At 38.5% G+C, this 12,306-nt stretch overlaps 1 protein-coding gene across 1 annotated transcript in view; it reads left to right on the top strand.

Moving 5' to 3' along the window:
- The window catches only part of RBM26 (RNA binding motif protein 26), a gene marked incomplete at its 3' end in the record, with an annotated part of 33,981 nt that overhangs the window by 20,096 nt on the left and 1,579 nt on the right, over positions 1-12,306 (top strand). Inside the window, exons 7-12 of the mRNA XM_009695936.1 lie at positions 1,119-1,358; positions 2,861-3,001; positions 4,793-4,933; positions 5,953-6,064; positions 6,874-7,033; positions 8,492-8,656. Coding sequence (XP_009694238.1) covers positions 1,119-1,358; positions 2,861-3,001; positions 4,793-4,933; positions 5,953-6,064; positions 6,874-7,033; positions 8,492-8,656 — 959 coding nt within the window. The remainder of the gene's footprint in view (positions 1-1,118; positions 1,359-2,860; positions 3,002-4,792; positions 4,934-5,952; positions 6,065-6,873; positions 7,034-8,491; positions 8,657-12,306) is intronic.

Genomic DNA, 12,306 nt, shown 5'->3' with positions numbered 1-12,306 from the left:
GGGGGGGGGGGGGTGGGGCGGCGCTGTTGCTGAACAGATGATCATAAAATCCTAGAATGATTTGGTTTGGAAGGGACTTTAAAGGTCATCTAGTCCAACCGCCCTTCAACAATCAGGGACAACTTCAACTCGATCGGGTTGCTCAGAGCCCTGTCCAGCCTGACCTTGAATGTTTTCAGGGATGAGGCATCTACCACCTCTCTGGACAACCTGTTCCGGTGTTTCACCACTCTTGTGAAAAATTTTCTTCCTTATATCTAGTCTAGATCTACCCTATTTAGTTGAAAACCATTGCCCCATATCTTATCACAGCAGGCTCTGTTTGTCTTCATCTTTTTTATAGGCCCCCTTTAGGCACCGAAAGGCCACAGTAAGGTCTCCCTGGAGCTTTCTGTTCTCCAGGCTGCTGAACGACCTGAACTCTCTCAGCCTGTCTTCATAGGAGAGGTGTTCCCTCTCTGATGATTTTTGTGGCCCTCTTCTGGACCCCCTCCAGTGTTTTACTTGCATGTGAAAGAAAAGAAGTGAATATATATTCACTTTGATTTATGTGTGTGGGTTTCATATTTACATATGTATGTCTATATATAGATGCATATACAATACATACACATTTAAATAACAAAAATTTTCTACTCTTATGTGGTCGCATTAAGCCATGGCACAGTATTTTAATTCTTCCTGAAATAACTGCAAAAGAGAGAAAAGAATTGGATTGAATTTTCTTATGTTGGAATTTTATAATGTTAACTTCTAACTTTAATAGAGGTTTCTCAATCCCAGTATCTGCACTTTTTACTTAGAAACACTGTGGTTTTGTTAATGTGATGACATCTAGATTTCATTCTTTGCTTTCACAGTTTGTTACAATTCAGTGCAGAATTAATTCTTCAAGAAAAATCTAACTTCTGTAGTTATTTTGCAAAAATGTGGCTGTAATCATCCTGTGTGCTGACTGTAAAAGTAAACAGTCAGTTTCATTTTCTAGTATAAATCTCTGCTAGTATGTGAAGCTCTTAATTTACAAACTGCTGCATTACACATAGAAAGTCTCATATCTACTCTGAATCAAACCACAGCTGTTGAATACTAACATGTTTTTGGTTTTAATGTTTCAGAAAAGGGTTTCTGTATGAGAGGAGACATGTGCCCTTTTGACCATGGAAGTGATCCAGTAGTGGTAGAAGATGTGAATCTTCCTGGCATTCTGCCTTTTCCAGCACAGCCCCCTGTTGTTGAAGGACCACCTCCTCCTGGACTTCCTCCCCCTCCACCGATTCTGAGTCCGCCTCCTGTTAACCTTAGACCTCCAGTACCACCACCAGGCCCTTTACCACCTAGCCTTCCACCTGTAACAGGTAATTAAAAAATATTAAACCCCCCTTTTTTTTTTTTTTTTTTAGTAGAAAAGCCTGGATGTTACTCTGCTTGTATGCAGTGCAAAAAACTGTTTTAAGAATGCCATCTATATTTTAGAAAGTTGTACTGTGTTCTGCTATGGCATAGCTTACCCCAAAATGATTCTTTTTTTATAGTAACGGTTGTAAAGTTGATTGTTGTAAAATTTGCATGTTAAATGTCCATGAATATAGGATTGAATACGGAGTAATATTTTAATTGTGTTTAAGCAAAAGCATGGCATGGCAAAACTCAATTCCTTGAGTTTTATAGGAGAAGTTGTCTGAAACTGACTGCTGTTAGAGAAGAAGGGAAAATCCTGGAAACAACAGATACTTGGCATTTCATTTGTAATAATAAAATCAAAGAGAGTTCATGGCCACATCAAATTTACATCTGAAAATGTAATTTGCAATTAATTTTAAAACTAAACTTGTTAAAGTAACCAAGAAAGAAAAATTCTCCAGCTTGTTTACTCTCATTGGAAAGTACGTTGACTCAAGCACTAAAAATTACATGAAGACTTGTGTGCCTGACTCTCATTTATAAAGTAACACTCTAGTATTCAGTTCCCTTGTGTGGTTTAAAAACTGTTATGTTGGTTTCATGTGGTTATTCCTTTCTCTCTTTTTTTTATTAACTTAGATGTCCCACTTGGTAAAGTTATTCAAGAATAATAGATACTTGATATTGCTTGGAAATTTCTTCAACTCTTTTCATTTCCAGTTGATGATATATTTAAGTAAGATCTGAATGTATTTATTTCACTTAGTATAGAGATTAATTCTATTGCTGGGGTGATCAATTCTGCCTCACATGCTCTTTCCAGATCTGTGTGGACAGTCCGAATATGAGACTTTGTATCTTTTTCCAAAACATCTTTTTTCCAATGATTAAATTGAAGGTCAGGCTTGACTGGTCAGCTTTGAAAGCCTCACGTGTTACCCATTGTAAAAAAAGTCCAACCTACTAACCAAATTAAAAAACCCCTCAATTTTAAGAAGGATCCCTTTGACTTTCCACCAGAGTTCTAGGTTTCTTCTTGAGTATTTGGAAGAATAATTGCAGTCACGTTAGTTGTTGTCAGACAAAATTTTTGTTATACACTATTAAAAATAGGATTTGTTTCTTTGATGGAGTTTTATAGAGCTTTAAAGATCATCTGTCAGTGAAGATAAATACTAGGTCAGCAGTTAAATTTTGCTGATAGAAAGAAGGTGTTCAGAGAAATGTTAAACTGTTCAAATGCTTTTCTCTGTGATCTAAGTTCTGAGTCATTTGCTGGTGGGAACCATTTTATATGAATGAAGGTAAAGCATCATGTCTGTATACATGCCCTCTCCTCCCCCCTTTTTTTAAAAATAGCCTTAAGAACTTTTCAGGTCACTTTCATTATGAGTGGAGTGTAATATAAGTCTGGTGGATAATAAATGAATGCAGTGTTTTCCTTTGTTTTTGACAGGACCACCCCCTCCACTTCCCCCATTGCAGCCTGCTGGCATGGATGCTCCCCCAAACTCAGCAACTAGCTCAGTTCCTACTGTTGTTACAACGGGTATTCATCACCAGCCGCCTCCTGCTCCACCCTCTCTTTTTACAGCAGGTGTAGTACTGAGGCTTTGCCCACAAGGTTTGCTAAATAGAATAACATTGATTCATATTATGCTGTACTTTTTAGAGATCATAATTTCATAGTTTGGGAGAATAAGTTTGTATTCATGTAACACCCATCTACAAGAAGGGTCAGAAAGACAATCTGGGGAACTACAGACCTGTCAGCCTGACCTTGGTTCCAGGAAAGATTATGAAAGGGATTGTCCTGAATGCCATTACACAGCACATGCAGGAAAATCAGGGGATCAGGGCCAGCCAACATGGATTTATGAAAAGAAGATCATGCTTGACCAGCCTAGTTTCCTTCTGTGACAAAATGATCTGCTTGGTAGATGAGGGAAAGGCTGTGGATGTTGTCTACCTAGACTTTAGTAAAACCTTTGACATGGTCTCCCACAGCATCCTCATAAATAAATTGGCTGTTCATGGCTTAGGCAGGTGGACTCTTCAATGGGTGAAAAACTGGCTGGATGGCCAGGCCCAGAGAGTTGTGGTCAATGGAGCTAAATCCAGTTGGCGGCCAGTCACTAGCGGTGTTCCCCAGGGCTCAGTTTTGGGCCTGGTGCTGTTTAACATCTTTATAGATGATCTGGATGTGGGGATTGGGGGCACCCTCAGTCAGTTTGCAGATGACACCAAGTTGGGTGGGATCGGCTGGAGGATAGGAGGGCTCTGCAGAGGGACCTGGACAGGCTGGGTAGATGGGCTGAGACCAACGGCATGAGGTTTAACAAGAAGCAGTGCCAGGTCCTACACTTTAGCCACAAAAACCCCATGCAGCATTACAGGCTTGGGGAAGAGTGGTTAGAAAAGTGGTCAAGCGGAAAAAAGCCCTGGGGCTGCTGGTTGGCAGCCGGCTGAACATGAGCTAGCAGTGTGCCCAGGTAGCCAAGAAGGCCAATGACATCCTGGCTTATATCAGGAATAGTGTGGCCAGCAGGACTAGGGCAGTGGTCGTCCTCCTGTACTCAGCACTGGTGAGGTCGCACCTTGAGTACTGTGTCCAGTTCTGGGCCTCGCACTTCAAGAAAGACATTGAGGTGCTGGAACGTGTCCAGAGAAGGGCAGCAAAGCTGGTGAAGGGCCTGGAGCACAAGTCTGATGGGGAGCGGCTGAGGGAGCTGGGGCTGTTTACCCTGGAGAAAAGGAGGCTGAGGGGAGACCTGATCGCTCTCTACAACTGCCTGAAAGGAGGTTGTAGTGAAGTTGGGGTCAGCCTCTTCTCCCAGGCAACTAATGAATAGGACAAGAGGGCATAATCTGAAACTGCACTAGGGGAAGTTCAGGCTAGAAATGAGGAGGCATTTCTTCACAGAAAGGGTCGTTAGGCATTGGAATGGGCTGCCCACGGAGATGGTGGAGTCACCAGCCCTGGAGGTGCTTAAGAAAAGATTGGACGTGGCGCTTAGTGCCATGGTCTAGTTGACATGGTGGTGTTAGGGCAAAGGTTGGACTCGATGATCCCAGAGGTCTCTTCCAACCAAATTGATTCTGGGGTTCTGTGGTTCTGTGGTTCTGTGACTGTGACAGTAACTTAACACATTTTTTTCTAACTTTGTTCAGGACAGAAGTAAAATTTGCATGTAAAGTGTGAACTTTGACTATGGAACAATATTTTCATTGTGTTTAAGCAGAAAACTTGGCATGGCAGTTTTTTAGGATAGTTGTTATACAACTCTTCCATTGTAATTGTATATTGTAATTAAATGAAATATTGTATTTGAAACCTTAGGGGTTTTAACTGCAATCTATTTTAATTAGACAATTTCTTTGTTACCAGAAACGTACGACACAGATGGCTATAATCCAGAAGCTCCAAGTATAACAAATACTTCAAGACCTATGTATAGACATAGAGTACATGCCCAAAGACCAAATTTGATAGGACTCACATCAGGTGATATGGATCTACCACCCAGAGGTATGCTCTTAAAGTTATACTTGCTTAGTTTAGCTGTTTTTCTTACATTAATGCAGATTGAGGCAGTTTTCAGAGAATGTAATACTGGAAAACATTGCATTTTTAAAAATATTTCTGAAATTAAGTGAAGTGTAATTGAATAGGAAATTACGCTCATAGTTGCTTTGTGTGTGCATTTTTACAGGTAAAATGAAATCTGCTAGAGTTTTGCACAGTTTACACTTGATTGTAATAATTGGTTACTTTGTACATATTTCTACAGAAAAATGTTAATGTTTCTGAATAGAATCTTAGGATGCTTTTTGCTGTGGAGAGGAGGGAGTCATTTTTCTCTGGCAGTAGACAGTTATGCATGAGTAATCTTAACCTCATAGTTCCTGTGGGCCTGAGAAGAAGCAGCAGCACACAAAATGAGAAGGGAAGAGGGATAAACCCAATTTTTTTAATGTGTTTTTGTTTACATTTGGATGTATTTTTATTTAAAGTTATTATGTTTCTGTTGGTGTATTTTCAGTGAGGAGTCCCCCAATATGATTCCTGTTCTTCAGCAAGAGCCACTTCTCTCCCATTCCATCCCTAAATCTTGCTCCTAGGTGTTAGTGCTCTGGAATACTATACATTTCCTATCATGAGCATCTTTGTGCCATCTAATAGTAGAATGGAGGTGTTAGCAGAAATGGTGTGCGCCTCAGAGCATTGTATGGGACATTGTGAATCAGTGAGTGCAGTCATCTTGAGGCAGATGCCTTCTATCACACCTGTTTTGTTTTCCTTATGTATGATGTTACTGTGACAAAATGAAAGCTATTAGCTATTTTCATCTGTCACAGCATCTGTTGATGGTTAAGAAGAAAAGTCTGTGACCAAGATTTGACTCAGTTTGAACAAGGATCATAGTGATTTCAAAATAAACAATTGTGCATTTCAATGCGAATTCAATGTGAGCAGAGTACCTTTTTACGATGAAATACACAGAAAATACAAAAAAAAATTTGTAAAATCTTTCCGTCTGTTTACAGAAAAACCTCCTAATAAAAGTAGTATGAGAATAGTGGTAGATGCTGAATCCAGGAAAAGAACAATTGGTGCAGGGGATGGTGGAGTTCCTACAAAGAAGACTTGGTTTGACAAGTGAGTGATCATTAACACAAGGTTGGCTTAATAGTTGGAATTTCGTGAAGCTGTTTTCTGTAATCTGAAATGTATATAAATCTATAAAAATTGCAGGCAAGTTAAACTGTGAATAAGCTGACTGTACTAAAATAAAATCATACTATAGAGCGATCTATATTTGACTGTTTTCTCTCAGAGGCAGTATAGAGGTAGCTGAAGTTGCTTTGGGTAATACTAAGATCTACTCCCGGAAGGCTGGAATGATCTAAGAAACAGAGAAGCTGCAGTGTGATTGTTGTTAGAGCTAAGCGATTATAGTTTTGAAATACAAATTGTATCATTGCTATTTTGGTTTGAGTTGCCAGGTATGTTACTGACAGAAGATACAGGGTGCAGTGCTTATGCCCAGATATACCTGGGATAACAAAAGGTTGGAAAGGATTTTAAGAGATTACTGGGACTGAGGAGAGCCTTGAAGTAATAGTTATTTGGAATGTTAGTGGGGAGATTCCATGGAATAGCTGAGAAATAGTTTTTGGAGAGAAGCAATGTGGAAGTCAGGATTACTGACACAAGCAAATAATTCTTCATTATCTCGCAGATTTATGTGCTGGGGAATGCTGAGAGTATCAGTGGGGAAAACTGCAGATGCATGGACCAGTGTGGTGTACCCTTCTACACTTTTCTAAAATTGCCTTTTTTTTTTTTTTTTTGAGTCTGCAAATCTTTCTGTCTCATAGACACATACTCCTATGTAAACATATACAGTTTAACATTGTGTTTGCTAGCTTGCTATGGATTTCTGGCTTGATTTTTATTTGTTGCAGGCAAAATTTTAGCAGAACAAATAGTCCAGGTTTCCAGAAGAAGGTGCAGTTTGGAAATGAAAATACAAAACTTGAATTGAGAAAAGTTCCCCCTGAACTTAACAATATCAGCAAACTTAATGAGCACTTCAGTAAGTTTGGAAACTTAGTCAACTTGCAGGTAAGAATCAACAAAGAGAAGGCAGTATGCTTTGACTTAGTGATAGAGGTACTTGCTAAAAGGAAAATGCCAATTGTTTTTTTAACTGGTTCCCTGAAACTGTTCTCATTATTTTTATAACTTGTTTCTTAGACATGATCTCATTGTTTTTAATGGAATTGTCATTGAAGAAGCAGAAATGAAATGTTCTGGTCTTCTTTTAAATTTGGAATAAATGTTTTCCTCGTGGATAAGACTTTTAAGATACATTGTTTAAAACACTTGATTGGAAAGTGTTTTTCCTTCACCTCTTTTCTGAAGTTTGGGTCTGAGATCATAAACCCTCTGTATTTTTTAAGATAAATTGTAGGTACAGGAAACCTGTATTTCTGATCCAGAAAGTAGTCCCTGTGATATAATTGCTTTCTACTGCCATAGTAGTGACAGTTTGTCCCTTCGAACAACTTCGTGCTGTGTCTGAGTGACCCACATTTGTGAATAGGAATGAGCAAACAGTTAGAGAAAGTTATGAAAGAGATTCAAAGAACTAGGGCCTAACTTAGGTTGATGTTACATATTGCAGGCTGTATGTGTAATGTTGGTATTTCATATCCAGTCTGTAAGCTGCTCAGTCTAATCTTTTATCATACTTCATTATCAACAAGTTTCAGATGCTAGCTTGTGGTTTTATGTACGCTTTCTGGTTTGCACTGAGAGGTTGAATGAAGAGGTGTAATAGAATATTTTGTGTGTACTGATCAGTACAGAATAAACCTCTTGTACCTGTCTGAACACTGATGGAATTTAAATTTATCTTAATTGCTCTTAAATACTTCTTAAACCTTTCCATAGTTTACCTAAGAATATGGTTGTATTAGCAGGCAGTATGATTCAGTAAGGCAAGTACGATTGTGTGTGGATGTGTATAGAGAGACGGAGAGATAATGCAGATAGATATTGCAAGCTATGCTGCTCTCCTGAAAAGTATAATTTTGTCCTTTGAAGGTGTCTAAAATAATATGTTCATACTCAAAGGAGGAAAACCAAAATGAAATTTGTTGTCTAGCTCTGATACTTGATAGGACGTTTATTAACTGATCCCTGTATTTTTTACACCCCTGCTTTCTTTGTAGCAATTTTCTTTACTTCATTAATAAATGTCCTATTAAAAGCTTCCTCTTGTCTTTCAAACAAGTACTCATACTTGCAATTATGAATACTGTTGGACTGTTTAGGTATTTTACTTCACTTTGTTTGAGATTTTTAAACTATTCTTAAAGTTTATTAACTTAATCTCAAGGTTGCTTCTTGACACCAGGCTTTTCAAACAGAATAGTGAACAGGAAGTATTTATCTAATGACCCATGTTGGGTTTAAATTGTAAACTTCTGAGCCTTGAAACTAGTGATTTTATGATAATTGAGACACAAATGAAAATCCTACATGCTGTAAGTTTTGTTCTTCTGTTTTAAATCTTAGGTTGCATATCAAGGTGATCCAGAAGGTGCCCTTATTCAGTTTGCCACCCACGAGGAAGCAAAGAAAGCTATATCAAGTACAGAAGCAGTGTTAAATAATCGTTTTATTAAAGTTTATTGGCACCGAGAAGGCAGTGCACCACAAATCCAAACTGCCACACAGAAGGTAGAGGATCTAAGTCTGTTCTGTCTAGAATGTTACGTAAAATACAATATTTTAAACATTTTTGTGAAGTGTTTATAGGAAGTAAACTGAGTACTTTCAAAATAATGAGTACTTCATGTAATTATTTTCCAAAAGTTTGACTCTTCAATTGTAGACTCTTTGACCTCAGATACAAGGTTCGGGAGTTGATTAGTAAGATAAGACTGAAGGTATTAAAGAAAGCCCTTCTGTGACTTATGGAGAATTCCACTCTGTTGTCATCTCACATGAAGCAAGATTTGATGCTACTGTCTGCTGAATAGCATCTGTTTTACTTTAACTAGTATAGGCTTTTTCTTTTTTTTTTTTCTCCTTCTGGTGGGCATAAGAAAGACAGCAGAGTTATATTTCTTTTCTTGGAAGATAATCTCTATTTTCTTCCAAAAGGTGCTGTTTTTTCCAGTCTTTTCCTTTTCCTTTTTTCTTTCCTGTTGAGCATGCATACTGCTATAGAAAGTAGCAGTAGAATTTGTTTTACACAAAGCTGCCTATGTGTATACGGATATACGCACATTTATATGTAGAGAGAGAGGACATGCAGACAACAGTGTAAGAGGAGAGCTGCATTAGAGAGCTGGATTTTGTGGGAATGGATCAGGGACATTTTACATTTTCAAGCGGAGAGGGCAGTGCTGATCTCCCTGGTATCCAGTGCCAGGACACGTGGGAGTGGTTCAAAGCTGTGTCAAGGGAGGTTCAGACTTGAGAGTAGGAAACATTTCTTTACAGAGAGGGTGGTCAGCCACCGGAACAGGCTTCCTAGAGAGGTGGCCAATGCCCGAAGCCTGTCAGCGTTTAAAGAGGCATTTGGATAATACCCTTAATAACATGCTTTAACTGCTGCTTAGTTCTGAAATGGTCAGGCACTTGGACTAGGTGATCTCTGTAGGTCCCTTCCAACTGAAATAGTCTATTATGTTCTACATTTTTTGATTGAATTGCACAGTGGAGCACTTATTGGTAGTTGTCGTGTGCATAGTAGCATTGACAACTTTTTAAGAATATGAAACAACAGTTACTTAGAGAGCTGGATTTTGTGGGAATGGATCAGGGACATTTTACATTTTCAAGCGGAGAGGGCAGTGCTGATCTCCCTGGTATCCAGTGCCAGGACACGTGGGAGTGGTTCAAAGCTGTGTCAAGGGAGGTTCAGACTTGAGAGTAGGAAACATTTCTTTACAGAGAGGGTGGTCAGCCACCGGAACAGGCTTCCTAGAGAGGTGGCCAATGCCCGAAGCCTGTCAGCGTTTAAAGAGGCATTTGGATAATACCCTTAATAACATGCTTTAACTGCTGCTTAGTTCTGAAATGGTCAGGCACTTGGACTAGGTGATCTCTGTAGGTCCCTTCCAACTGAAATAGTCTATTATGTTCTACATTTTTTGATTGAATTGCACAGTGGAGCACTTATTGGTAGTTGTCGTGTGCATAGTAGCATTGACAACTTTTTAAGAATATGAAACAACAGTTACTGTTGTGGAGCTTAGATATGTAACCTGTGGCAAGCCAAATCAGATTTGTTAGCAGATGTAGTAGTTCTGCTCAAACGCAAGAGGAAGCTTCTCCCAGGTCACATAGGTTTTTGGATAGTCTTGTCAGCTAGCTCCTGGTATAGCAAGTCCTTCTAAATACTTGTGTATCCTGCTTTATTGGATTTGCTGTCAGTGTCGAACAACACATTCTACACTTAAAAATACAAGGCAGGCTCTGTGCAAGAAACACTCACTCACTTATGTATATTGATACAATGAACAAACGAGTTGTTAGAGGAATCTTTCAATTGCTACTCTGAGTTTTGAATTCCTTCTTTCCGTGGATGGTGTAGGTCATCATCATTCAGAATCAATGACCCAGTTTTCCATAGCAATCCTGCTGTAGGGCATTTTAACAGTTTCCTTTCTCTCCTTCTTTTGTAACAAGTGCCCTGCTTTTTATCTACAAAAGTGCAGTTTTAATGACACCTGTTGCACTTTCTCCTCAGTTATCATCCTTTTTATAAATATCCTGGATGCTTGATCTGAACTAGTGCTGCTTAAAATGGTATTTATTTTCTAAGCTTGTTTTACATCTCATCAGCCAGAAGAGGGCAGTGGAGTATGTCCTTTGCGTTCATACAAACATTGCCTCTCTTGAGAAGGACAGCTTGAACAGTTATTGCCATCAGCTTATTTGCTGATTATGCTGTCCATCTTGGAGTATTAACTGTTATTTCCAAACAAATATCTGATCTGTATATTTGTTATTTTGCAAAACATCACTTTTAAATAATCTTAACAGTTTTTAGTGATGTTACTAGCTTCCCAGCACACCGCCTTTGGCAAGTTAACTTTGATAGTTTGAGGGTTCTCACTTCAGAAAGAACAGCCTTTCAGCACGTGTCAGGAAACTTCAATTTGAAGTCTGTTATGGGTGATAGAGGGTGCACAGAGACAAGAAAATTTTAAGCAGGAAATTAAAATTTTAAGTGCAATGCTTTCATGTTCTTCTACCCCAAAATATAACAGTTATCAAATTACTGAGTAATTTCAATGAAATAGGTATTTCTAACTCAGTAGCCTTTCAGGAGCATGAATATTACTTCCTTTTTCATTGAAATTAATATTTAGTATCATATCTACAAGTAGTATGGAAACTCTTTTCTTACAATACTTTACATACTGTAAGTACTTGAATTTTTGCCAAGATTTCTGGTATATTAATTAACTACAGCTGAATTAATTTCACCTGTATTTGTAATGATTTCTGGCCAGATTTTTTTCTGTTAGGCACTAATGACAGGCTTTTGAATTTTTTTCAATGTAAAATCAGTTGGCTTTTAAGTTGTCTCTTTGGTAGTATCTGGTCCTGCATAATTTCTTGAGCTTTGCTGTTTCCTCAGCAGGATTACTTTGGAAAATTCCTACTGTGGAAATTCTGAAAGGAGTAGAAGTACTTTGTAAAGATGGTGGGAGTCAACCATAATAAATCATCAAATAAAAGGCTTCTGCCAGGAAGCAGTAATAATGTGCTTTCCACATCTCTACTAGATAAAACAAGAAGTACTGGGCTTAAAAGGCAGCACCAGAGATTTAGGTTAGATATTAAAAAACATTTTCTAATGCTAAAGGATACTGAAACACTTTTGCCTAGAGAGTTCATAGGACCTTTTTCATTGGAAATCTGTAAGAACTAGATAGATAGATACTGTCAGTAATGGCTTAGGTATAGCTGCCTTTGCCCTGGAGTAGCGGAATGGATTAGGTGACCTCCTGAGGGTCATAAATATGACAGGAAGCTTTCTTGGAAGCATATTTTCTTGGTCTTAAGTGTTTAATGGTTTTGTCAAAGAAAAAAAGGCAAGGTGTTAGCTGTCAGGGGGTATCCATGGTAAGTTCAAAGATTAGCTGCTCTGTTTTCTTTTTGCTCAGTCCCATGACTGCATGTTTCCATTTCCTTCCTTAATTTGCTATTTTGTCCAAGTTAAACACGTAGGAGATGAAAAGTGACATAGCGCTGTAAAAAGTGAGAGTCTTTATGACACAAGTTTGTATTCTGCCTTTCCATAAGTAAATGGTTGATGAAGGATTTGTGAAAGGAATCAGAAGACTGCTTATTAATTTTTATTCATAATA

The sequence above is a fragment of the Cariama cristata genome, unplaced genomic scaffold (genome assembly GCF_000690535.1).
Source record: "Cariama cristata isolate BGI_N322 unplaced genomic scaffold, ASM69053v1 scaffold6402, whole genome shotgun sequence".
In the NCBI taxonomy this organism is placed as follows: Eukaryota; Metazoa; Chordata; class Aves; order Cariamiformes; family Cariamidae; genus Cariama; species Cariama cristata.
The sequence above is the reverse complement of the archived record's forward strand: the minus strand, read 5'-3'. Positions and strand labels throughout refer to the sequence as shown.